Source organism: Eulemur rufifrons, chromosome 2 (genome assembly GCF_041146395.1).
Source record: "Eulemur rufifrons isolate Redbay chromosome 2, OSU_ERuf_1, whole genome shotgun sequence".
Lineage (NCBI taxonomy): Eukaryota > Metazoa > Chordata > Mammalia > Primates > Lemuridae > Eulemur > Eulemur rufifrons.
In genome coordinates, this window is record NC_090984.1 from 4,285,677 (window position 1) to 4,308,099 (window position 22,423).

At 56.1% G+C, this 22,423-nt stretch overlaps 1 protein-coding gene across 1 annotated transcript; it reads left to right on the forward strand.

Moving 5' to 3' along the window:
• The first annotated feature begins 3,092 nt into the window (after window positions 1-3,092).
• SLC5A5 (solute carrier family 5 member 5) lies at window positions 3,093-13,691 on the forward strand. The gene is given in 15 exon segments (XM_069493785.1): window positions 3,093-3,449; window positions 4,241-4,306; window positions 4,946-4,997; window positions 5,100-5,167; window positions 5,954-6,108; window positions 6,593-6,733; window positions 6,827-6,956; window positions 7,831-7,919; window positions 8,598-8,710; window positions 8,786-8,856; window positions 9,287-9,373; window positions 9,500-9,701; window positions 11,614-11,733; window positions 12,383-12,498; window positions 13,530-13,691. Coding segments are annotated over 15 exon segments (1,929 nt in total).
• Window positions 13,692-22,423: the final 8,732 nt, after the last annotated feature.

The following is a 22,423-nucleotide window of genomic DNA, read 5'->3' on the forward strand; positions in this document are numbered from 1 at the left end:
AGGACATGGCAAGTGGGGGCCCTAGGAGACGGCAGACCCAGATCATGAAACCAAGAGAGACTCAGAATCGTGGAGCCCTCAGTCCTTAGAATTATGGAACCTTACAGGCAATCACAGCAAGTACGAAGAGTTTGCATTTAATGGACTGTGGAGTCCAAGTTCAAGGACAAACTGCATGTCCTTGAAGACTCCCAATGAACTGGGTCCAAATCCTGCTGTGGCGGTTGTTGTCACTCCCTAGTTCACAGGAGATTTGGTGTCCAGAGATGGACAGGGCCACCCGGCCGGTCGTGCTGGAACCAGAGCAGCTCTCACAGCCTGTCACCCCTGACCCCTGCCCTGTCTCAGGGGAGCCAAGGGAGCCCTGGGGAGGCCCTGGCAGCAGGCGGGGTGGGGCCGCGGCCCCCCCCCCCCCCGTACCTTCTCACACTGGCCCTTCTCAGCTGTCTCCTGGGCTCCTCCTGCCCTCTCCAATGACAGGAATCACAGAGTCTTGGAAGGTGTGACCTGGCTTCTCCCCACCTTCCCCTTCCCCCTGGGCAGGAGATGCTCCTGCCCACCCCACGGGGCTCCCTACTCAGGGTGGCCTCTGGAATTCCAGAGCACGTTCCAAACCCACCCAGCAGCCCCCCCTGGCATATGGCCGGTTTTTCAGAACCTAGAAATCTTCCCGGGCTCTTCACGTGCTCCACACTCTCCTGTGGCTGCCCAGCGCCCTCAGAATAAACTCACACCCCTCACCCAGGCCCAAGAGTTGCCCTATGACCTCATCCCTCATTCACTCTGCTTCAGCTGCCCAGGCTTCTTGGCTGGTCCTCACACTCCCTCCTCCCCACCGCAGGGCCTTTGCACTGGTGGTCCCCTGCCTAGAGCGCCTTCCACCAGCTCTGTCCATGTCCGGCTCATTGTCTGCCTGCAGGTCTCCACTCACCCAGAGGCCCCACAGAAAGTCACCCCCAAGCCACCTCCCTGTCTTACCATCCTCCTGCCTCAGCCTCCTGAGTAGCTGGGACTACAGGCACGTGCCACCATGCCGGCTAATTTTTTGTATATATATTTTTAGTTATCCATGTAATTTCTTTCTATTTTTAGTAGAGACGGGGTCTCACTCTTGCTCAGGCTGGTCTCAAACTCCTGAGCTCAAGCAATCCTCCCACCTCGGCCTCCCAGAGTGCTGGGATTACAGGCATGAGCCACCGTGCCCGGCCTACCATTGCCTTCTGAAATAAGTATTTGTCTCCTGGCTCAGTCGAAATCCATCCCGACCTTGCTATGTTGCTGTGTCCCAGCACCTAGCAGAGGCCCCTGCACACAGTAGGTGCTCGATGAATGGGCATCTCAGCCCAGGCCTCTGCCTGCAGCCCAGACCCTCCGCGGTGGGGGTATCGTATCCCAGAACCTCCCAGGAGAGACAGGTTCATTTCCATGTATTTGCATCAATTTGCATATATCTGTATTGGTTTGCATAGCTTTGCTAAAAGGGGGTCCCGTCTGGATCTTCCCTTCCCCACCTAAGGTGGACGAAGGAAGAGCTTCTGGCGCAGGCAGAGGGTATGTGCCCGCAGTGTCACAGCCCCAGAGGGAGGCATAGGACGGCCCTGCACAGCCGGAGAGGAAGCAAGAGGACTGTCCCACAGGTTATCTGGGGACACGGGGGAGGACGCTGGACCCAGCTGGGGTGGCAAGTGCAGACCAGAGGGAGCCACCAAGGAGTGGCAGAAGCTGGAGAGAAGGGCTCTTCCTGCTTTTTCATTCAGCCTAGAGGACTCGGGCTCCACCAGCCTGCAGCGGCGGGGGAACCAGGCTTGGAGGTGCGTGACCACCGGGATGGAGGCCTGGAACCTCTGGACGCCAAAGGCTCCCTGGGGCCAACAGAGAAGGGCCCCAAGATGACAGCTACTGAGTCCCTTGGTTGCATCCCCACGCCCCTGACCTTGGTGTCCTCATCTGTGCCACAGGGAGACCCCGGACCCTACCTCTCTGGCTAGTAATGGTCTCCATATATCTGGGTTCATAGCCACTGATATCACCCCCATAACCTCCATTTTCCACTGGCGCCTGCCACGGGGCGACTCTTGGCGCATGTTTGCCGAGGGAAGCGAGGAACGAATGAATGAGGTGCCTGCCACGCGCCAGGCTTGTGTTACCAGGTCCAAGCTATCCTCTGAGGCAGTGGCTGGTTTATCCCCACTTACAGACGGGGAAACTGAGGCCTGGAGAGACGCAAAGCCTTCCCCAAGTATGCGCCCGCTCGGGAATCTAGCCCTGGTCTCCCACCCAGCTTAGCCCAAGGGCAGGGCTTGGTGACCTGCGCCCCTTAAGGCTTTAGGTCCAGGTGCCAGTTGTGGGAGGTGCTAAAGTTGAGCAAGTTTTCCTACAGGACCCCCCAAACCCTGAAAGCGAACCCCAGTCCTGTGGGAGAGTGAGCTCCCCAAAATTCGGGGTATTCTAGCACAGCAGGGCTTTGAATGCTGAAAGAGGCTGTGTGGCCTCGGGCAAGTGGCATGCCCTTCCTCTCTGAGCCTCAGTTTCCCCACCTGCCAACAGTTGATAGTGACAGCCTTGCTCAGGGGAAGGTGCCACACGAAGCACACAGGTGTGTGTGGAGGGGGCATTTGGGAGGTCTCCCCACCCCTACTGCCTGCACCCGCCCCGGTGGCCTGCCCGGTCTATCCCGGTCCGGGGCGGAAAGGGTGTGACTCCTCCCCCACCACAGGTCTGGGGGCGGAGCCGCCGTGACCCGGAGCCCAATAAATCTGCAGCCCACAACCGCAAGCTGCCCCTTTAAGCCCCACCGCGACCTCCAGCCCGGCGCCCAGGAAGAGGGACAGACGCCCGCTGCACCAGGCATCGGACCCTGAGTGAGGCGAGGTGGACGCACAGACGGAGACGAGGGACAGGGAGGCGGACAGCGACAGCAAGGACCTACAGATCGCTTGCCCAGGGAGCCCACTCAGGGCCTCCCATCCCAGGGCGGGACAGGCGTGTGTGCCCCCGCAGTGGCCGAGCATCCTGCCACTGCCCGCGCCGTCCCGACGCCCCCGCCGCTGCCAGCTTCCCCGCGTGGGCGCGCGGGCGCCGCACCTGCCCGCATGGAGGCCGTCGAGGCAGGGGCGCGGGCCACCTTCGGAGCCTGGGACTACGCGGTCTTCGCGCTCATGCTGCTGGTGTCCACCGGCATCGGGCTGGGGGTCGGGCTGGCTCGCGGCGGGCAGCGGAGCGCTGAGGACTTCTTCACCGGGGGCCGGCGCCTGGCGGCCCTGCCCGTGGGCCTGTCGCTGGCAGCCAGCTTCATGTCCGCGGTGCAGGTGCTGGGCGTGCCGGCCGAGGCCTACCGCTACGGCCTCAAGTTCCTCTGGATGTGCCTGGGCCAGCTGCTCAACTCCCTGCTAACCGCCACGCTCTTCCTGCCGGTCTTCTACCGCCTGGGCCTCACCAGCACCTACGAGGTACCCGCAGAGGCCGCGGGCGGGACTAGTGTGACCCGCGGGGACCCTGGCGGGACGGGGAGGCCCCGGGGCTTTGAGCCTCTGTGCAGGGGCACGCAGACGGCTCCGCGGCGCCTTAGCAGGGGAGCCCCCAGGCAGACAGGTGGAGAGGGTTCCGGGAAGAGGCCCCAGGCGTGGGTAAGGGGCAGGAAGGAGGAAGAGTGGAGCCCGCGTCCTGGCTCTGGGTGGAAGCGCGCGGGGGGCGGGGCGGCCCGACCAGGTGTGTACTTAGGAGTGGGCAGTCACACCCCCGTCCCCCACATGCCCGGGCCTGCGCACCCTCCGGCGGGGGTTCCAGAGCTGGCTTCTCCGTTTTCTCCTACCTGGGGCAAGGGGGCGTGCCTCTCTCTTCGGGTTTCCCAACGGTCCAAGTGGGCTAATTACAGGACCTCCCTCCAGCCAGAGGGTAGAGCGATTAAAATCGGGACCTGTATTCAGTAGGCGGCTAATGCCATTAGCCTTGGGCTCTGTCTGTATTGCCTGCTTGCGAGCACGTGGGTGTACGCGGAGCAGCGGCTGTTCCAGGGGCCTGGGCCGGTTAGACACGAACGAGTGACAGGGCACGTGGACACGCATGGGTCGGTCATCTAGGGCACACGCCGCGTGCACAGGCACGGGGATCGCTCGTGTGCACAGGTGCGGCGAGCGCAGGCGGAGGTGCCGCAGCCAAGAGAGCAGTTGAGGGACCCCAGAGGCCTCGCCCAGGGTAGGGCCTGCCCAGGTGACCGCGAGCCGTCGGCTCTTCGTTGCAGTACCTAGAGCTGCGCTTCAGCCGCGCCGTGCGGCTCTGCGGGACGCTGCAGTACCTGGTGGCCACGGTGAGTGGCCTCTGCCCTGCTGTCGCCCAGTGCACAGGGCCCCGCCCCCACCCCTCGGGGCCCCGCCCACACGCCCGCCCCTTCCATCAGGGCCCCGCCCACACGCCCGCCCCATCCCTCGGGGCCCCGCCCAGATGCCCGCCCCTTCCATCAGGGCCCCGCCCACACGCCCGCCCCTTCTCTCAGGGCCCCGCCCGTGTGCCCGCCCCCATCCCTCGGGGCCCCGCCCACACGCCCGCCCCTTCCATCAGGGCCCCGCCCACACGCCCGCCCCCATCCCTCGGGGCCCCGCCCACACGCCCGCCCCTTCTATCAGGGCCCCGCCCTGTGCCCGCCCCCATCCCTCGGGGCCCCGCCCACACGCCCGCCCGTTCCATCAGGGCCCCGCCCACATCCTTCAGGGCCCCGCCCCTATCCAACGCGGACCTGCCGGGGGTGGGCGGCCCACACACACGTGTTCTGATTCCCCTTGCCTCCCGCACACCCCATCTGACCTGACCCCGCCCTCACGGCACGACCCAGCCTGTGCGCCCCGCCCACCTGCCGGGACCACCCCTCTCTAGCTCCTTTGCGGTCCCCAACTCGCCCGGGCGCGCTCCCCACCCGTCCGGCCTCACGCGCCCCACCCTCCACCTGCAGACGCTCTACACCGGCATCGTGATCTACGCACCCGCGCTCATCCTGAACCAAGGTTGACCCTGGGGGATCCGGGGAGGGTGCCGGGAGGGGACGAGGAGAGGGCCGAGGGCCTACGACGGTGGGGACTAAGTTTGAGCCCCGCCCTTTTGCACAGTGACCGGGCTGGACATCTGGGCGTCGCTCCTGTCCACTGGGATTATCTGCACCTTCTACACGGCTGTGGTGAGGGGCCCCGAGAACCCACCTCACGCACGCAGGGACTGCAGGCCCCCTGGGTCCCTTGTGGGGAGACTCTGGGACGGCCGGTTCACTCTCTGCTCCTCTTCTCCCGAGGAAGCCCCTGTCCCAGGTGGGACTCAGTGTCCTCGTCTTTATAATGAAAGGTGATCTGAAAGGCTTATTGCCCAGTCTCGCGATCACCCAGCTTCGGGCCTGGCTAGATCCAGGAGCTCCAACAGTGTCCCCTGGGCCGTCTCCCTCCTCCCTGAGCTCCGTCAGCTCCAGGCTTCCTGCCCAGCAGAGACTGGGCTCCCATTTCAGCACTGGGCTGGCCAGTGCCCCATGTCCAGGTCACAGCAGCTTGCGGGGCTGAGGTGCTCTGTTGGCTGTTTCTGGAGTGGCTCCTGGTGGGGTCAGCCTTGCCTGAATGAGAGGGGAAGGGGCTTCCCCAAAGAAAATTCGGGGTGCCATGGGAAGGCAAAGGCACGGAGGGCCCGTGTGTAGAAACAGCAACTAATGATCATAGTCGCTGTAGCGGTAACAATAGTAACGGCGGTAATGATTCGCTGAGCACGTGCACGTGCCGGGTGCTGTTCCAAATCTTTTTTCACTTATTAACTTACTTGATTCTCACAACACCACCATGAGAAAGTGCTATGATCAACCCCATTTTACAGATGAGGAAACAGAGGCAGAGACAGGTGTCGGTCCCAGCCACAGCTGGAGGCCAGGCTGGGTCAGCCACAGCCAGGTCCCCCATCTGACCCCGCCCCCCGTCCTATCTCTCAGGGTGGCATGAAGGCCGTGGTTTGGACCGACGTGTTCCAGGTCGTGGTGATGCTGTCTGGCTTCTGGGTGGTCCTGGCCCGCGGTGCCGTGCTCGTGGGTGGGCCCCGGCACGTGCTCCAGTTTGCCCAGAACCACTCCCGCATCAACCTGATGGAGTGAGTGACAGTGTGGAGGGACGCTGCGCAAGCACGCAGCAGGGCTCCCTTCGTGCCAGGGGGGAAGCCAGCTAATGCCTCCTGCTCCAGGAAGCCCTCCCTGCTCCACTCTCCAGCCTCTCCTGGCTCACCCTCTCTGTACCCCCTTAGACTTCTCTAGCCCTCATCCCTCCATCGGGCTCAGGCCTGACCCTGGGGTCAGAGAGGGGGGGTTTGTGTCCACCTCTGCCCACCCCCCATCCCAGACTGGAGACTGAAGCTTCTCTGAGGTCCCAGCTGGGAAAAAGAAAGAATCGTTTTAGAATGCATACATAGATGAACAAATAAGTGAATTTTCAATCTGGCAAACTCCTACACATACTTCAAAACCCACTCCAAATATCCCCTTAAGGCCCATATGGTACAGAATGGCTATCTGGGGCCCTTGAGAGAGTGAAGTCAAGGTGACATCACCACATGGCTGACTGGCCCTGTCCTCACCCAGCTTTGACCCTGACCCGAGGAGCCGATATACATTCTGGACATTTGTGGTAGGCGGCACTTTGCTGTGGCTCTCGATGTACGGTGTGAACCAGGCACAGGTGCAGCGCTATGTGGCCTGCCGCACAGAGAGGCAGGCCAAGCTGTGAGTGTATGGGGACGAGGCGGGGGCTTCTGGGACATGTTGCCCCCCCAGCCTGAAGCTGCCCCCTCAGCCTGAGGCTGACCCTCCCTCCAGGGCCCTGCTCATCAACCAGCTGGGCCTGCTCCTGATCGTGTCCAGCGCGGCCCTCTGCGGCATCATCATGTTCGTGTTCTACAGTGGCTGTGACCCTCTCCTCGCAGGGCGCATCTCCGCCCCAGACCAGGTGAGTCCCACCCAGGCTCCTGTACCCACACCCCAGCCTCAAAGGATGGGGTGGAAGAGCATTCCTAGCAGAGGGAACAGCCTGTGCAATGGCCCAGAGGCAGGAGAGAGCTCAGAGGAGGATCTGGAGAGAGTGGGGCGATGAGTCTGGAGGCAATGGGCAGCCACTGGGGGTGTGAGCAGGGGAGAGGCACATTCAGATCTGGAGTCACAGAGACCCCCTGGGGGACATCAAAGAGAAGATGGAACCGTGGTACAACATGAGATGATGGTGTCCACGGTAATAATAATGGCCAGCTCCCATGTCCCAAGCGCCTCTTCTGTGCCTCATGCTGTTCCCTTCACAAACAGTTTTCCCATCAAATCCTCCAAAGTGCACTGAAGCCAATGCTGTTACAGCTCCCACTTTACAGATGAGGAAACTGAGGCTTAGGGGAGAAGCAGCTGCCTGAGATCAGTGGGCAAGGCAGGGGCAGGGCTGGGGCCAGACCCAGGCCCAGGTCGTGTCCCAGCTGGAGTTCTGCCCATGGGGTTCAGAGTCAGCGGGGCTGTGAGGCCAGCCCACCTGCCGTCCCCCGCTGGGGTCAGGTCCGGGACTGCCTGACTGTGCAACCTCAGGTAGGGGCTGTCCCTCCCTGCCTCGCCGTCCTCATCGGTAAAGTGGAGGTGACACGGGGTCCTCCCTCACTGGATCCCAGGGCTCGGCACACAGCCCAGTGACAGTCCTCGGGTCCACACTGTGGATCAGCAAACCCACCTTCGGTGTCCCCCGGGAGCCCTGTCTGCGCCGGGTGCTGGGGACGTGCAGGGGCAGCACAGACAGAAGCCCCTGCCCGGGGAGCCGCTGTCCTCGGCTGACCTCCAGCTCCCCCCAGTACATGCCCCTGCTGGTGCTGGACATTTTTGACGGCCTGCCTGGAGTCCCCGGGCTCTTCCTGGCCTGTGCCTACAGCGGCACCCTCAGGTAAGCAGTCCCGCTCACCCCCCCGGCCTTGTCTGAACTCCTTGGGGCCTCCTGGGTCCCTACTGGGGGCCCCCGCCTGGGCCTGGAGTGTTCTGGACTTGTCCCCCATTCAGTCCCTAGTGGGCAGCTCAGGTGGGCTCCAGCAGAAGGCACACTCTGGGCACAGGGACCCCAGCGGTGGGGTGTCACCCTGTTACCTGGCAGGGCCACACCTCACTCTCTTCTCTTCCTCCCCAAACAAATGTTTACTGAGCCTCTGTCGCGGGGTGGGTGCTGCTGCTCTAAATCCTGGGGCACAGCCGTGACCACGTGGTCCCCTACTCCTGCCCTCCAGGGCCGCATTCTGGGAGTTTCAAGTCTTCTGGGACTTCTGGTCACATGCCCTCACTCTCCCCTTTGCAAGTCTCCTGCTGTGACTGGGGTCCCATGTGGCACTTCCCTCTGTAACCAGAACTTGCCTGTCTGTCTTGGCTGTCCTTGGCCACAGGTGTCCTTAGTCCGGGGGGATGTCCCAGGTCTGCAGGGCAGGGAGTAGGTGGACATCTCCTCTACTCCCGGGGGACTCGGTGACCATCGCCTGTCCCTGGGCTGAGTGGAGCCACGGCAGGCCCTAGAAGGGGTGTGCCAGTCTGCCTGTGTGTCCTGAGGACCCTCCCCTTGTCTTGCCCCCACCCCCAGCACAGCATCCACTAGCATCAACGCCATGGCCGCTGTCACCATAGAAGACCTCATCAAACCGCGGCTGCCAAACCTGGCACCCAGGAAACTCGTGATGGCCTCCAAGGGGCTCTGTGAGTTGAGGGGAGACCGGGTGGGAGGCCAGGGCAGCGTGTCCCCGTTGACTTTGCCACCTCCATCCACCGCAGCAATCTTCTATGGCTCGGCCTGTCTCACCGTGGCGGCTTTGTCCTCGCTGCTGGGGGGAGGCGTCCTCCAGGTGAGCCCCTACCCCGCTGGGGTCTCCCCGAGAGGTGGGGTCTTGTTCTCCCGGAACCCAGGCTCAGAGAGGGTCACACACGTCGGTGGCAGAACTGGGCTCGCTCTGACTCCTGAGGCCGGGCATTTCCTGCAGCCACCTGGCCTGGGACGGGGAAGTGGGAGGTGCAGGCGGCGGCCTGGAGGCAGGAAGGGTCTCCCTGGCTTGGGGGTCGGGCCACAACCGTCAGAGGATCAGAATTAGCATCTTTACCTCCAACGCAGGGGAGAGAGGCAGGAACAGAAAGCCCCCTCCTCTTTGGGGAAACTGAGGCATGGAAGCGTCTCAAGGCCCGTAGTGGAGTTTCTCAGGTCTTGCTTTCCCAGCGGGTAAACTGAAACCCGGAGGGGTGCGGCGACTGCCCTCAGCCCCACCCCCACGACTCTCCCAGGGCTCCTTCACGGTCATGGGTGTCATCAGCGGCCCGCTCCTGGGAGCCTTCGTCCTGGGAATGTTCTTGCCCGCGTGCAACACGCCGGTGAGCGGGCCGGGCGGGGCGGGGGCGGGGCGAGGGGCGGGGCGAGGGGCGGGCCGGGCGGGGCGAGGGGCGGGGCGAGGGGGCGGGGCCAGGCCGCCCCTCCCCTGACGCCGGTTCCGCCCCCAGGGCGTCCTCTCTGGGCTGGGCGCGGGCCTGGCCCTGTCCCTGTGGGTGTCCGTGGGGGCCACGCTGTACCCGCCCAGCGCACAGACCATGGGGGTCCTGACGTCATCCGCCGCCCGCTGCGCGGCTCCCTCGGCCAATGCCTCGGGCCTCCCGGACCGGCTGCTCCTCGCTGCCCACGCCTCCAGCAGCAGGTGACAGGCTGGTGGCGGGAGGGTGTGGTCAGGCCCGGCCCCTGACCCTGAGCTCTGTCTGAATGAGAAGGAGCCTGGCTAGGAAAGCGCATTCCCGGCTGTGGGAAGGGCGAGTGCAAAGGCCCTGGGGCCAGACTCCGTTTAGAACGGTCCAGCCACTCTGAGGTCCGGGCGGATTTAATGGGACAAGGGAGGGGTAGGCGACACGGTGAAGAGAGAGGAATTTAATTTGATCCTGTTTTTTCATTGAGATGTAATTCACATACCATAAAATTAACTATTGAAAAGTGACTTTTAGGCTGGGTGAGGTGGCTCACGCCTGTAATGCGAGCACTTTGGGAGGCCGAGGTGGGAGGATCTCTTGAGGCCAGGAGTTCAAGACCGCCAGCCTAGGCGATATCGAGAGGCAGCAGTCTCTACAAAAAAATACAAAAATTAGCTGAGCGTGGTGGTGCGCACCTGTAGTCCCAGCTACTCGGGAGGCTGAGGCAGGAGGATCGCTTGAGCCCAGGAGTTTGAGGTTGCTGTGAGCTATGATGACACCACTGCACTCCAGCCTGGGCCATAGAGTGAGGCTCTGTCTCAAAAAATGAAATGAAATAAAATAAAGTGGCCTTTAGCATAGTCACAAGATTTGTACAACCGTCACCACTATAACTCTACGATATCACCCCAAAAAGAAGCCCCGTCCCCATTAGCCGTCCCTCCCCACTTCCCCTCCCCCAGCCCCTGGCAGCCACTAATCCATTTTCTGTCTCTATGGATTTGCCTGTTCTGGACATTTCATATAAATGGAGTCGTATAATGTGACCTGTTTTGTCTCAGCATCATGTTTTCACGGTTTGTTACGGAGGTGGTAGCAGGTGTCACTGCTGCGTCCCTTTTTACGGCTGAAAAATATTCCGTTGCATGGATGGGCCGCCCTGTGTTCATCCACGCACCAGCTGACGGGCATCTGCATTATTTCCACTCGTTGGCTATTGTGAATAGTGCTGGGAGCCTGTGCACAAGTTTGGTGTGGACACGTTTTAATTTCTGCTGGCACTTACCTAGGAGTGGCATTGCTGGGTCATGTGGTCATTCTGTGTTTAACTTTTTGAGGACCTGCCAGACTGTTTTCCACACTGGCTGCATCGTTCTACATTCCCACCGGCAGTGCACAAGGCTTCCAACTCCTCCACGCCCTCACCAAGACTTGCTACCCTCTGTGCTGGTGGCCTGGAAGTGGTACCTCATTGTCATTTGGATTCGCATTTCCCTGATGACTGACCATGTGGAACGTATCATGTGCTCATTGGCCATTTGTATATCTTTTTTGGAGAAATGTCTATTCAAACTCTTTGCCCATTTTTTATTTGGGTCATTTGTCCTTTTTTTCTTCTTTTTTTCTTTCTTTCTTTCTTTTTTTTTTTTTACGTTTACTTTTTCTTCTTTCTCCACAACAGGTGTAGATGAGAATGGATCATTTGTCTTTTTGTTGTTGAGTTCTAATTTACATATTTTATATCTTTGTATATTCTCTTTTGGTGTCATAGCTAAGGAACTATTAATAGCCTAATCCATGCTCATGAATTTGGCAATAATCCACTCACACCTATGTTTTCTTCTGAGAGTTTAATTGGGTTTGATTCTGAGGGTAATAGGGAGCCACAGAGGGTGACAGGCAGTGGCCAGAGGTGGTCTGAGTTACCTTTTAGTCAAGCTGCCTCCGCCTGTGTGTGGGGAATGCCGGGGACTGGGGAGGGAGCGGGAGGAAGGGAGAGCTGGCTGCTGCTCGCGTCTGGGTGCGCAGTTATGGGGGGCTGGGCTGGACCGTGACAGAGGGGACGGAAGGAAGTGGGTAGCTTGAGAGTGGCTTTTGAACACAGACAGGGGTGAAGGAGAAAGCCCATCTCACGCCCACCTCGCCCACCCCCAGCCCAGGAACGGATCCCAGCGGGCCTGCCTTGGCTGACAGCTTCTACGCCATCTCCTACCTCTACTACGGCGCGCTGGGCACGCTGACCACCGTGCTGTGCGGAGCCCTGGTCAGCTGTCTGACAGGTGAGCAGGGCACGTGCCCCCCTCAGAGGCCACCCCTCCACCTCCCTGCCTCAACGGGCCACCAGGCAGGGAGGAAGGACGCCCCCATCAGCCAAATGGCCGCCGCACGCCGGACACGTCCGCACCCTTCAAGCAGCGTCCCCTTCACAGCAACCCTGCACCCCACAGAACTTGCCCTGTTTTGCAGAAGCAGAAACTGAGCACGCACGCACGCCCCCCAGCTCCTCCTCCCTGGGTAGTTGAGTCCTCCCTAGAGGACGTGGGGTGCGGCTGCGGGGCGCTATCCCTGGTGCTGAAATACCCGCTCCTGGAGGGCACGGCCGCGCCCCTGAGTCCCACGGAGAGGTGGAAAGAGACCAGGAGAAATCAGTAGTGATAGCACCTGTTCCCACTTCCTGTGTCTCCGGTTTGACGCTGATCAACCAGGCCTTAATCAAGCCCTCCTCCAGGCCGGCGCAGGGCTGGCTATTGGGGACGCAGCAGGGAACGGAAGCGTCTCTCACAACTGCTCACTGTCCCGTTGCTGTCAGAAGTGGCACTGGACCCCATCAAACCCCGTCGCCCAGGGCCCTCCTTTCCCCTCCCCAGGGCCAGGTCTCCGCCCCCGCGGCCCCTTCACTCAATGCCCCCCCCTTGTCCTGCCCCTCAGGCCCCACCAAGCGCAGCGCCCTGGGCCCCGGCTTGCTGTGGTGGGACCTCGCACGGCACAGGGCCTCGGTGGCTCCCAAGGAGGAAGTGGCCATCCTGGATGACAGCTTGGTGAAGGTCAGTCTCAGGCCGGGTTCCCAGCGCGAGAGGCAGGGGGGTGGCTTTGGGGCGTGCCCATAACTCTGGAAGGACTCGAGGTATCGCTGTCTGTCCCCGCCTCTCATGGCCTCCCGTGGGAAGGGTCCCTGGGGAGCCGAGTTGTCCTTGATTGGTTTTATTGTCGCCTTTTACAAGGAGTGAGCAGCTCATTCCTGTGGTATCTGTTTTTCCAGTTACTTCCCATCCTTGGCAGGTGAAACTGGCTTGCCGTTAGAATATTGACCCCAAGTCTCTTGTTAAAATAAGATGACTTCATTCCAAAGTGACTCAACGTAGAGAAAATCTTACATAAGAAAGAGCAGAGGGTAGACGGATTTCAGCCAAAGCCGCATGGTTGCTCTGTGAATTCCCAGAGTTTGGGAAATGCTGTCCCTGCTTTGGATTCATCCCTTCATTTACTGAGCACCTGCTGTGTACCCAGCTCTGCTCCGAGCCGGGGTCCGGGCCCACCATCTAGCAGGGGCAGGTCAAAGCTGAAGAGAGAAGCGAGGAAGACAATCAAATGGCGTGCCTGGAGGGGAGCAACGCTAGCCAGGACAGTCGGGGCTGCCTCCTGGAAGATCCCCTCAGAGACAGGGAGCCGGCCGTGGGGAGATCTGGGGGGACGGCAGAGCCGGTGGAAAAGCCCTGCAAAAGCAGGAACAGGCTGGACTTGGGGGGTGGGAGGGAAGGTTTTGGCCGAAGGCTTTTAAAGCTCCGCCAGCTGCCCTGGGGGAAATACTGTTTTTGAAGGGGAACAGGCAGAGAGGGGAGGAAGGCCGCTAGAGCAGGCATCCGGGCAAGCATTGGTGGCCTGGACTGTGAGTGACACGTGGGTGGAGAAGAGAAGTAAGTGGAGGTTTTGGAGGCAGAGGGGACAGGACTGGCCGATGCATTGGACAAGGGGGTATTGTGTGACTCTGCGCAGGCCCCCGTCCTGTCTGGGACATGAGCTGACACAGAGTGGGGACAGAGTCTCTGATGGGGTCAGTCTATTCCCTTCCCCCCAGGGTGCTGAAGAACTCCCCTCTGGAACCAAGAAGCCCCCTGACTTCCTGCCCACTGATGAGGACCATGTGGTCTTCCTGGGGCAGAGGGAGCTGGAGGAGGCCAGTTCCTGGACCCCCCGCAGTGGACGTGACGGTGACAATCTACAGGAGACAAACCTCTGATGGCAGGGTCAGCCCAGGACTGACCCTCTGGGATGGAACCTCACAGACAGGCCAATCCCAGGCCATGGGCCAATGGTCTTGGGCTCTGATTGGCTGGACTACTTTGTATGCAAAGGAGCTTGGGACTGCTCATTTGCATACAGGAAGTCATTTCATCCTGTCTCCTGCTTCTAGCCACCCCTAGCCATAGGTGCTGCATCCCTGCCCGCCCCCCAAACAAGGCTGGATTTTTCTCTATCTACAATGAAAGACGTTGGAGTCTCCTCTGGACAACATGGGAAAACTCCGCATCTGACATCAGGGTCTGAGAAAGAGCCCAGCTCTTCCCTGAAACATGTTTAGCCTTAGCAAGGATTTTGGAAGTCTTCAGACCCAATCTCCTGTGCCCCCTTTCACAGGTAGAGAAACTGAGGCCCAGAGAGGGGCAGTGACTTAGTCAAGATCACACAGCAATCTGACACTCACTATAAGTTGGACACTAGCTCTCTGCCCTCCACTCCTTCTCCATTCTTCTCCATGGGGCAGGGGAGAAGGTGAGTCAGACCCGGTGTGGTCTTCGCTCACACACCTCCCATGGCTCCCGTTTCCGAGGGGGGCATCCCCTGCTCACCTGGCAGTGGAAGTCCCTGTACTGGGTTGAACCCCAATTCGTTTCCAACTGCAAACACAGAATGTGCGCTTACTTGGAAAGAGGGTCTTTGCAAGTGTAATTAAATTAAGATGAGACCCTACTGGAGTGGGGAGGGCTGTGAATCCAGTGACTGGTGTCCTTACAAGAAGTGGAGAAGAGAAACAGAGACACGCACAGGCAGGCCAGGTGAAGGCGGAGGCAGAGGCTAGAGGGATGCGTCTAGGAGCCAAGGAACACCAAGGATTGCCAGCAGCCACCAGAAGCCAGGAGGCAGGCATGGGACCGACTCTTTCTTAGGGCCTTCAGTGGGAGAGGGCCCTACTGATGACACCTTGATTTCAGACTTGGGCCTCCAGAACTGTCAGAGAATAAAAGTTTGCTGTTGTATCCACCCAGCCTATGGTGGTTTGTTACAGCAGCCACAGGCGACACACATGCACCTCCCGCCCCCACCTCTCCAGCCCTCAGAGACCTGGCCCTGTGCAGGCTGTTTTGATTGGATACCTTTAGATTTGGACTTGAAATTGACCATTGCAGCTTTAAAATCAATGACTAACATGAGAAACAGACTTTCCATCTGTTGGCGGGCCTCACTCAGAACAGAGCCCAGATCTGGGGTGGCCAGAGGCATGAGGCATCGGGACGGGCTGAGGCTCCCCTGAGTGGGCGGAACAAGCCCATCTTGCTGCTTTTTTGAGGCTCTCCCATGGTGTTCCTTGTATCAACAGTTCATTCCTTGGTATTGCCGAGTAGAATTCCGTAGTGCGGATGGACCCGCAGTTGTCATCCATAACACCGGTTGAGGGACATTTGGGTTGTTTCCAGCTTCAGCTGTCACAAATAAAGTTGCTAGGAACATTCATGTGCAAGACTTTGTGCTGACATATGCAGAGGCTCCTCAACTTATGATGGGGCCACCCCCAACAAACTCATTGTAAGTTGAAAATATTGTAAGTCAAAAATGCATTTAATACATCTAACCTAACAAACCTCATAGCTTAGCCTAGCCTACCTGAACTGTGCCCAGAGGGCCAGGCGTGATGTCTCACACCTGTAATCCCAGTACTTTGTCAGGTTGAGGTTTGAGACCAGCCTGGACAACATAGTGAGACCCCATCTCTATCAATAATATAAGAAAAACTAGCTGGATATGGTGGCCATTGCTTGTAGTCCCAGCTACTTGGGAAGCTGACGTGGGAGGACCACTTGAGCTCAGGAGTTGGAGGCCACGGTGAGCTGTGATTGTGCCACTGCACGCCAGCCTGGAAGACAGAGCGAGACCCTGACTCTAAAAACAAAACAAAAAAATGTGCCCAGATCATTAGCCTACAGGCTGGGAAAAATTATCTAAAACAAAGCTTATTTTCTAATAAAGCGTTGAATATTCTCATATAATTTGTTGAATACCGCACTGAAGTATGGTTTCTGCAGAATGCGTATCACTTTCTCACCATCATAAGGTTGAAAAATCGTTAAGCTGAACCACCGTGAGTCAGGAACTGTTTATGCTTTCATTTCTCTTGGAGTAAATATCTAGGTGTGAAATGGCTGGGGCTGTTTCTGGACTTTCTGTTTTGGTCCATTCGTATATTTTTCTCTCGTTCATTCTTTTCTCTTTGTTTTTCTTTTGAGACAGGGTCTTGCTCTGTCATCCAGACTGGAGTGCAGTGGCATGGTCAGAGCTCAGCGCAACCTCCCACTCCTCTTGGCTCAGCCTCCTGAGTAGCTGGGACTACAGGCACACACCACCACACCCAGCTAATTTTTTTCTTTTTTTAGAGAGAGAGGGTCTCGATATGTTGCCCAGGCTGGTCTTGAACTCCTGGCCTCAAGTGATCCTCACAATTCAGCTTCCCAGAGTGCTGGGATTACAGGTGTGAGCCACCACACCTGGCTTACTGGTGTATCTTTCCATCCTAGGTTTTCTCAAACTTGGCATTACTGGCATTTGGGACCAGATCATTTTTTGTGGTGAGGTCTGTCCTGTGCACTGTAGGATGTTCAGCAGCATCCATGGCCTCCACCCACCAGATGCCAGTAGCACCACCCCCACCTCCAGCTGTGACAACCAAAACTGTTCCCAGACATTCCTGATGTCCCAGGGGGACAGAATCATTCCTTGTTGAGCGTCAGTATTCTATGCCCAAAAAGAATCAAGAAGGATACAGGTAGGGTTTCTTTTCCCATGGTATATATTTAATTTTTAAAATGATCCATTTTTATAGTCAGAAGAGAAAAACATTTTGAAATGATTGCCATTTATTGAGCATACACTAGGTGCCAAGCAGTCTACTTGTGTTAGATGTGTTGATGTTTATTGAGCAGAGACTCAGTAGTACACACTTTTTGAAGTATACTGATTTATTACTTTTTAATTAATAGACTATTTTTACGGCAGTTTTAGGTGTACAGTAAAATTAGGCAGAGAGTCCAGAGAGCTCCCATTTCCCCCCCCGCCCTCCCCCACCCCAACAGTTTCTTCTGTTATTAACATCTTTCATTGCATTGGTATATTTGCTACAAATGATGAATGAATAATTGATACACTGTTATTAGCCAAAGTCCACAGTTTACATTAGTGTTCACTCTTTGTGTTGTACCTTCCACCAGCTTTGACAGGTGCACAATGACAGGTATCCACCGTCACGATATCACACAGAAGTTTCACCGCCCTAAACACGCCGAGTTCCATCTATGTTGGTTTGGCTTTCAGCCACTTCCTCAGTTCTATTCATTTTATTTATTTGTTTATTCTTTTTGATTTTCTATAGATGATCATATTATTTGGTCTCAATTTCTTTTTCTTGTCTTATTGCATTGGCCACTGCCTCCACATCAGCATTAAACATTAGCCATGATTTGGGGCACCCCTATGTCACCCTGAAATACGTTTTCCTCTCTTGTTTCACCATCCAGCGTGAGGCAGGCGGCTCCTTTCTAATCACCATCTTTGATCAAGCTGATTTCTTCCTATTCCCCATCTACTACTAATAAGAACTTTTTAAAAAATAGGAAGTGGTGGCTGAATCTTATCCGATGTTTTTCCAGCATGGTGACATGGTGACATGATCATGTGGTATTTTTCTCCTTTCATCTTTCCATTGACTACATGAAGCTTTCAGAGGCTGAGCTTTCCTTGCCTCTTTGGAATAAAACCCTACATGCTACCTGTATGGTGTCTTTTACAGCTCAGCTGTACTCAACTTGCTAATATTTATTTAGCGTTTTTGCATGCACCAAGGCTCTTGGCCTCTTCCTGGCATCTCGGTACCCTGCAGCTGAGCCGGCAGAATCCTGGAATGTTTGCATGAGCTCAACTGGGTAACTTCAGCCCAGCAGCTCCCCAGCCACCCTCCTGGAACTCCCCCTCCTCTGAGGGGTCCTGCTGCCCCCCTCAGCATCCCGGGCGGCACCTTTCTTCCTGCACCTCCTCCCCCCCCAGGCCTCATCTGCAGCCCTGCGGACTGTTCTAAATGGCCAGGAGGCAGGGCCCCTCCCCCACCAGGACCACAGGCTTGTCTCTGTCTCCCCTGCTGATCTTGGTATCTGCGGTTTAGGCCAAGATCCAGGCCCTAAATTCCTGTTCATTCTGGTGCAGCAGGGGAGCTGTCAAGATGCCAGGCTGAACAGAGGAAAGGAGCAGGAAGGAAGCAGGTAAGTTTCCACCGGTCCACCTCCACCTGCCTCCTCCCCAGCCATGAGGCTGTGTCAGCTGCAGGTTCGGCTGGCTCCAGGCACAGCTGGGACACAGCAGTGCAAGGATGAAGGATCCTCCCGTCCTTCCGGGAGCCAGGTCACAGACTGGGGCTAGGACTGGGGACTGCCCCCAAACCAGTGGATCCTCAGAAGGTAGCTCACCTCATGCCATTCCCACCCAGTATGGAATCCTGATGGAATTGCTGTGTGGCCTGCAGCCAGTCACCGCCCCTCTCTGGTCACCCACATCATTTTCTCCAAGTCCTGACCTGGCCATGTATTGTTTATGGAGCTGGCCAAATTCACAGTTGCCCCAGCAACGCAGAGCCCTCAAATATGAAAAAAAAAAAAACAAAAAAAAAACAAAACTAGAAAGGGAAAGATTTTCCTTTTCCTTAAAAAAATGAATATTGGATCATATAATTCACATTATCCTGGACATCACTTTTTTTCTTCAAGAGTAAATCATAGAAATGTTTCCTGATGAATCAATAGGAATCTGAATCATCTTTTATTTTTAAATTGGCTTTTCATTTTTTTTTTTTTTAATCACAAAATAGCTTAAGAAGCCAGTTTGTTCTGGAAGGCTTGGTAGGAAAATCTGTACCCCCTACAGGCTCTCGTGTTTGATGAAATCAAGAAAAACATCCACACAGTTGTGGGAGGAACACGAACGGTGCTGTTGCTTTGCGGTTGAGTGCTGGTTTTGTTTCAAGACACGACAGAAGAGAAAACAAAACTCACCCATCACTCCATGTGACACTTCTTTTTTTTTTTTTTATTTCATCTTATTGTTATGGGGGATACAGAATTGCAGGTTACATACGTTGCTCCTGTACCGCCTTTCCCCCCAAGTCAGAGCTCCAGGCGTGTCCGTTCCCCAGACAGTGCGCGTTGGACCCATCATGTAGGTATATATCCCTCCCTTCCCCACCCCCCTTCCCGAGTCAGCACCTTCAAGCGTGACCACTCCCCAAACGGTGCGCAATGCACTCATTGTGTAGGCATACCCCCATCCCCTCCCCCACCCCCCACCTCAGTCTGATATCCGATTGGTGTCGTTCCCAGATGTGTATTTAGGTGATGATCAGGGAAACCAATTTTCTGGTGAGTACATGTGATGCTTGTTTTTCCATTCTTGGGATACTTCACTTAACATAATGGGCTCCAACTCTCTCCAGGAGAACCATAGAGATGTCGTATCTTCATCATTCCTTATAGCTGAGTAATATTCCATGGTATACATATACCACAGCTTACTAATCCAGTCATGTATCGATGGGCATTTGGGTTGTTTCCACATCTTTGCTATTGTGAATTGTGCTGCTGTAAACATTCGGGTACATGTGTCTTTGTTACAGAATGACCTTTTTTCCTTTGGGTATATGCCCAGTAATGGGATTGCTGGGTCAAATGGCAGGTCCACTTGAATCTGTTTAAGATACCTCCATAATGCTTTCCACAGAGGTTGCACTAGTTTGCAGTCCCACCAGCAGTGTATGAGTGTTCCTGTCTCTCCACACCCACGCCAACATGTGTTGTTTTGGGTTTTTTTGATAAAGACCATTCTCATTGGGGTTAAGTGATATCTCATTGTGGTTTTGATTTGCATTTCCCTGATGATTAGGGATGTTGAGCATTTTTTCATATGTTTGTTAGCCATTCTTATATCTTCTTTCGAGAAGTTTCTATTCATGTCCTTTGCCCACTTTTTGATAGGGTTGCTTGATTTTTTCTTGCTGATTTTCCTGAGTTCTAAATAGATTCTTGTTATCAGTCCTTTATCTGATGTGTAGTATGCAAAAATTTTTTCCCATTCTGTAGGTGGTCTGTTTATTCTCGTGACTGTTTCTTTGGCTGTGCAGAAGCTTTTTAATTTAATCATGTCCCATTCTTTTATTTTTTCAACGTGACACTTCTGCTGCCAGATGTCGGGGGCAGGGGAGTTTCCGCACACTAAGCAATTCTCCAGTGGACGCCAGCTGGGTGTCCTCTGATCCCATGCAGTTCTGACACTACCTACCCAGAGATGGCGTCAGATCCAACAGACTAAGGACTCAGTCCCACAGGACGACCCCCACTCCCGATGCCAGTTACAAGCAGTGGGCTGTCACCTATACTTCTGACCACCTGGCTATAAATTGGGGCTCCCACCACCCCCGCCTTGGGTTCAACTGGTTTGCCAGAGAGGCTCACAGAATTCCAGAAAACACTTTCCTAACATTTACCGGTTTATTAATGTGGACATAAGAAAGGACATAGAAAGATGGCGAGATGAAGAGACACGTAGGGTCCGGAAGGGTCCCGAGAGTGCAGGGGCTTCTGTCTCCACGGGGTGGGGACACACCCTCCTGGTGTGCGGATGTGCTCACTAGTCCGGAAGCTCTTTGAACCCCACAGTTCGGAGATCTTTATGGAAGCTCCACTATGGAAGGCCCGATCCAATGTTAACTCAGGCTCCAGCCCCTCTCTCCCCTCCAGAGGATGTGGGGTGGGGCTGAAAGCGCCGAGCTTCTAATCATGGCCTGGTCCTTCTGGTGGCCAGTCCTCATCCGGGAGCCCACCAAGCATCACCCCATGAGAACAAAAGAGGCTCGATCACCCAGGACAATCCAAGGGATTTAAGAGCTCCGTGCCAGATGCTCTTACCCCTCCGGAAATTATACAGTTCTTAGGGGCTCTGTGTCAGGGACCAAGAGCATAGACCAAATATTGCAACATTATCATAAATCACAATATCACAGTCCACCTCTGGTCTCCGAACACAGACCCCGTACATCAAAATGATCACGTGAGTCAAAAGATGCCGATGCGTTGTTAGATCCCATCCGGCCACTGACAACCAGTGGGGCCTTTCGTCACACCGTAGGACAAGGTCTCCCGGGGTGGGACCACCGATTCACAGGTTTCCATCCAACCTTGTCAAGTTCCAAAAGCACAGTGGTTTCAGCAGACACACAGCTTCAGCCTTGGAGGCATCTGGTATAATTAAGCTAAGAAAAACGTAACCTCTCGCTCTGAGCTGCTTTCGAGGTGTTAATGTAATACTGGGATCTCCCTCATTACATGGCCCATTTATTTATTCTCCTGCCCTCGGCCACTCTCCCTTCTCTTCTATATTCATACTCAGATGTTCCCACCCTTGCAGTGGCTGCTGGGTTTGGCCGCTGTGCTGCTGGAGATCGAGGGCAGCAGCAACGGTCTGGGCCTCCCCAGGCGGCCACTCAGTGGGGCACACCAACGTGTCCACCTTGTGTTTCCGATCGCCCGCCAAACACAGAAAGGTTTTCTTCTCATGAGCACTGACATGTCCTACTTTATTATTATAATTTTATTATTATTCCTCTTCTTTTTCTTTTCTTTTTTTTTGGTGAGACAGGGTCTTGCTCTGTTGCCCCAGCTAGAATATAGTGGTGTCATCACAGCTCACAGCAGCCTCAAACTCCTGGGCTCAAGCTATCCTCCTGCCTCAGCCTCCCGAGTAGCTGGGACTACAGGCATGCGCCACCAGGCCCCGCTAATTTTTTTTCTATTTTTGGACACCATTTGGGGGGGGGGGCCTTGGACCACTGCTGGATTTATTAACCAGCCTTGGTTGGTCATATGCGTCACCACGGCATCCAACGCAGCCCTAGCCTGCTCTTCAGTTTCCGACATTGTCATGACATCGCTGGTCTGGTGTAGTATTACACTGAGACCCGCGTCAACTACAAATGCCACTTCTGACACCAAATGTGAGAGGAAAACATAAACTTTCCCCCATGCTCACACGCGACTCATACAATATTTCTGATACCAGATATGTGTGTGGGGGGGGTTCCGTACACACCAAGCGATGCTCCAGTGGACACCAGCTGGGTGTCCTCTCATTCAATTCGGACACTGTCCACCCAGAGATAGTGTCAGGTCCCACAGGTTAAGGGCTCAGTCCCACAAAACTGCCCCCCCTCGACTTCAGACACCAACTGCAAGTACTCAGTTGTCACTCATACTTCTGACCAACTGGCTGTAAATGGGGCTTCCCATGGCCTCCTCCCTGGTTTAATTAATCTGCGGAGTGGTTCAAAGAACTCAGGAGAACGCTTTGCTCATGTTTACTGGTTTGTTAACATGGATACAATGAAGAAGCTTCTATACTCAGGAAATTATAAAGGTCTTAGGGGCACTGTGTCAGGAACTGGGTCGAAGACCAAATATTTATCTCATAAATTACAATATCACAGACGTGCAGAGGGAGGGATGTGGACACAAAGGCCTTGGAGAATGAGGTCCACAGCCATACCACCCTGAATGGCCCTGCTCTTGTCCTGTCTCGGAAGCTGAGCAGGGCGGGGCCTGGTTAGCACTGGGATGGGAGAATGAGGGTGTCTGCCCTGGACAACACCCGGACGAGCCTCCCTGACAC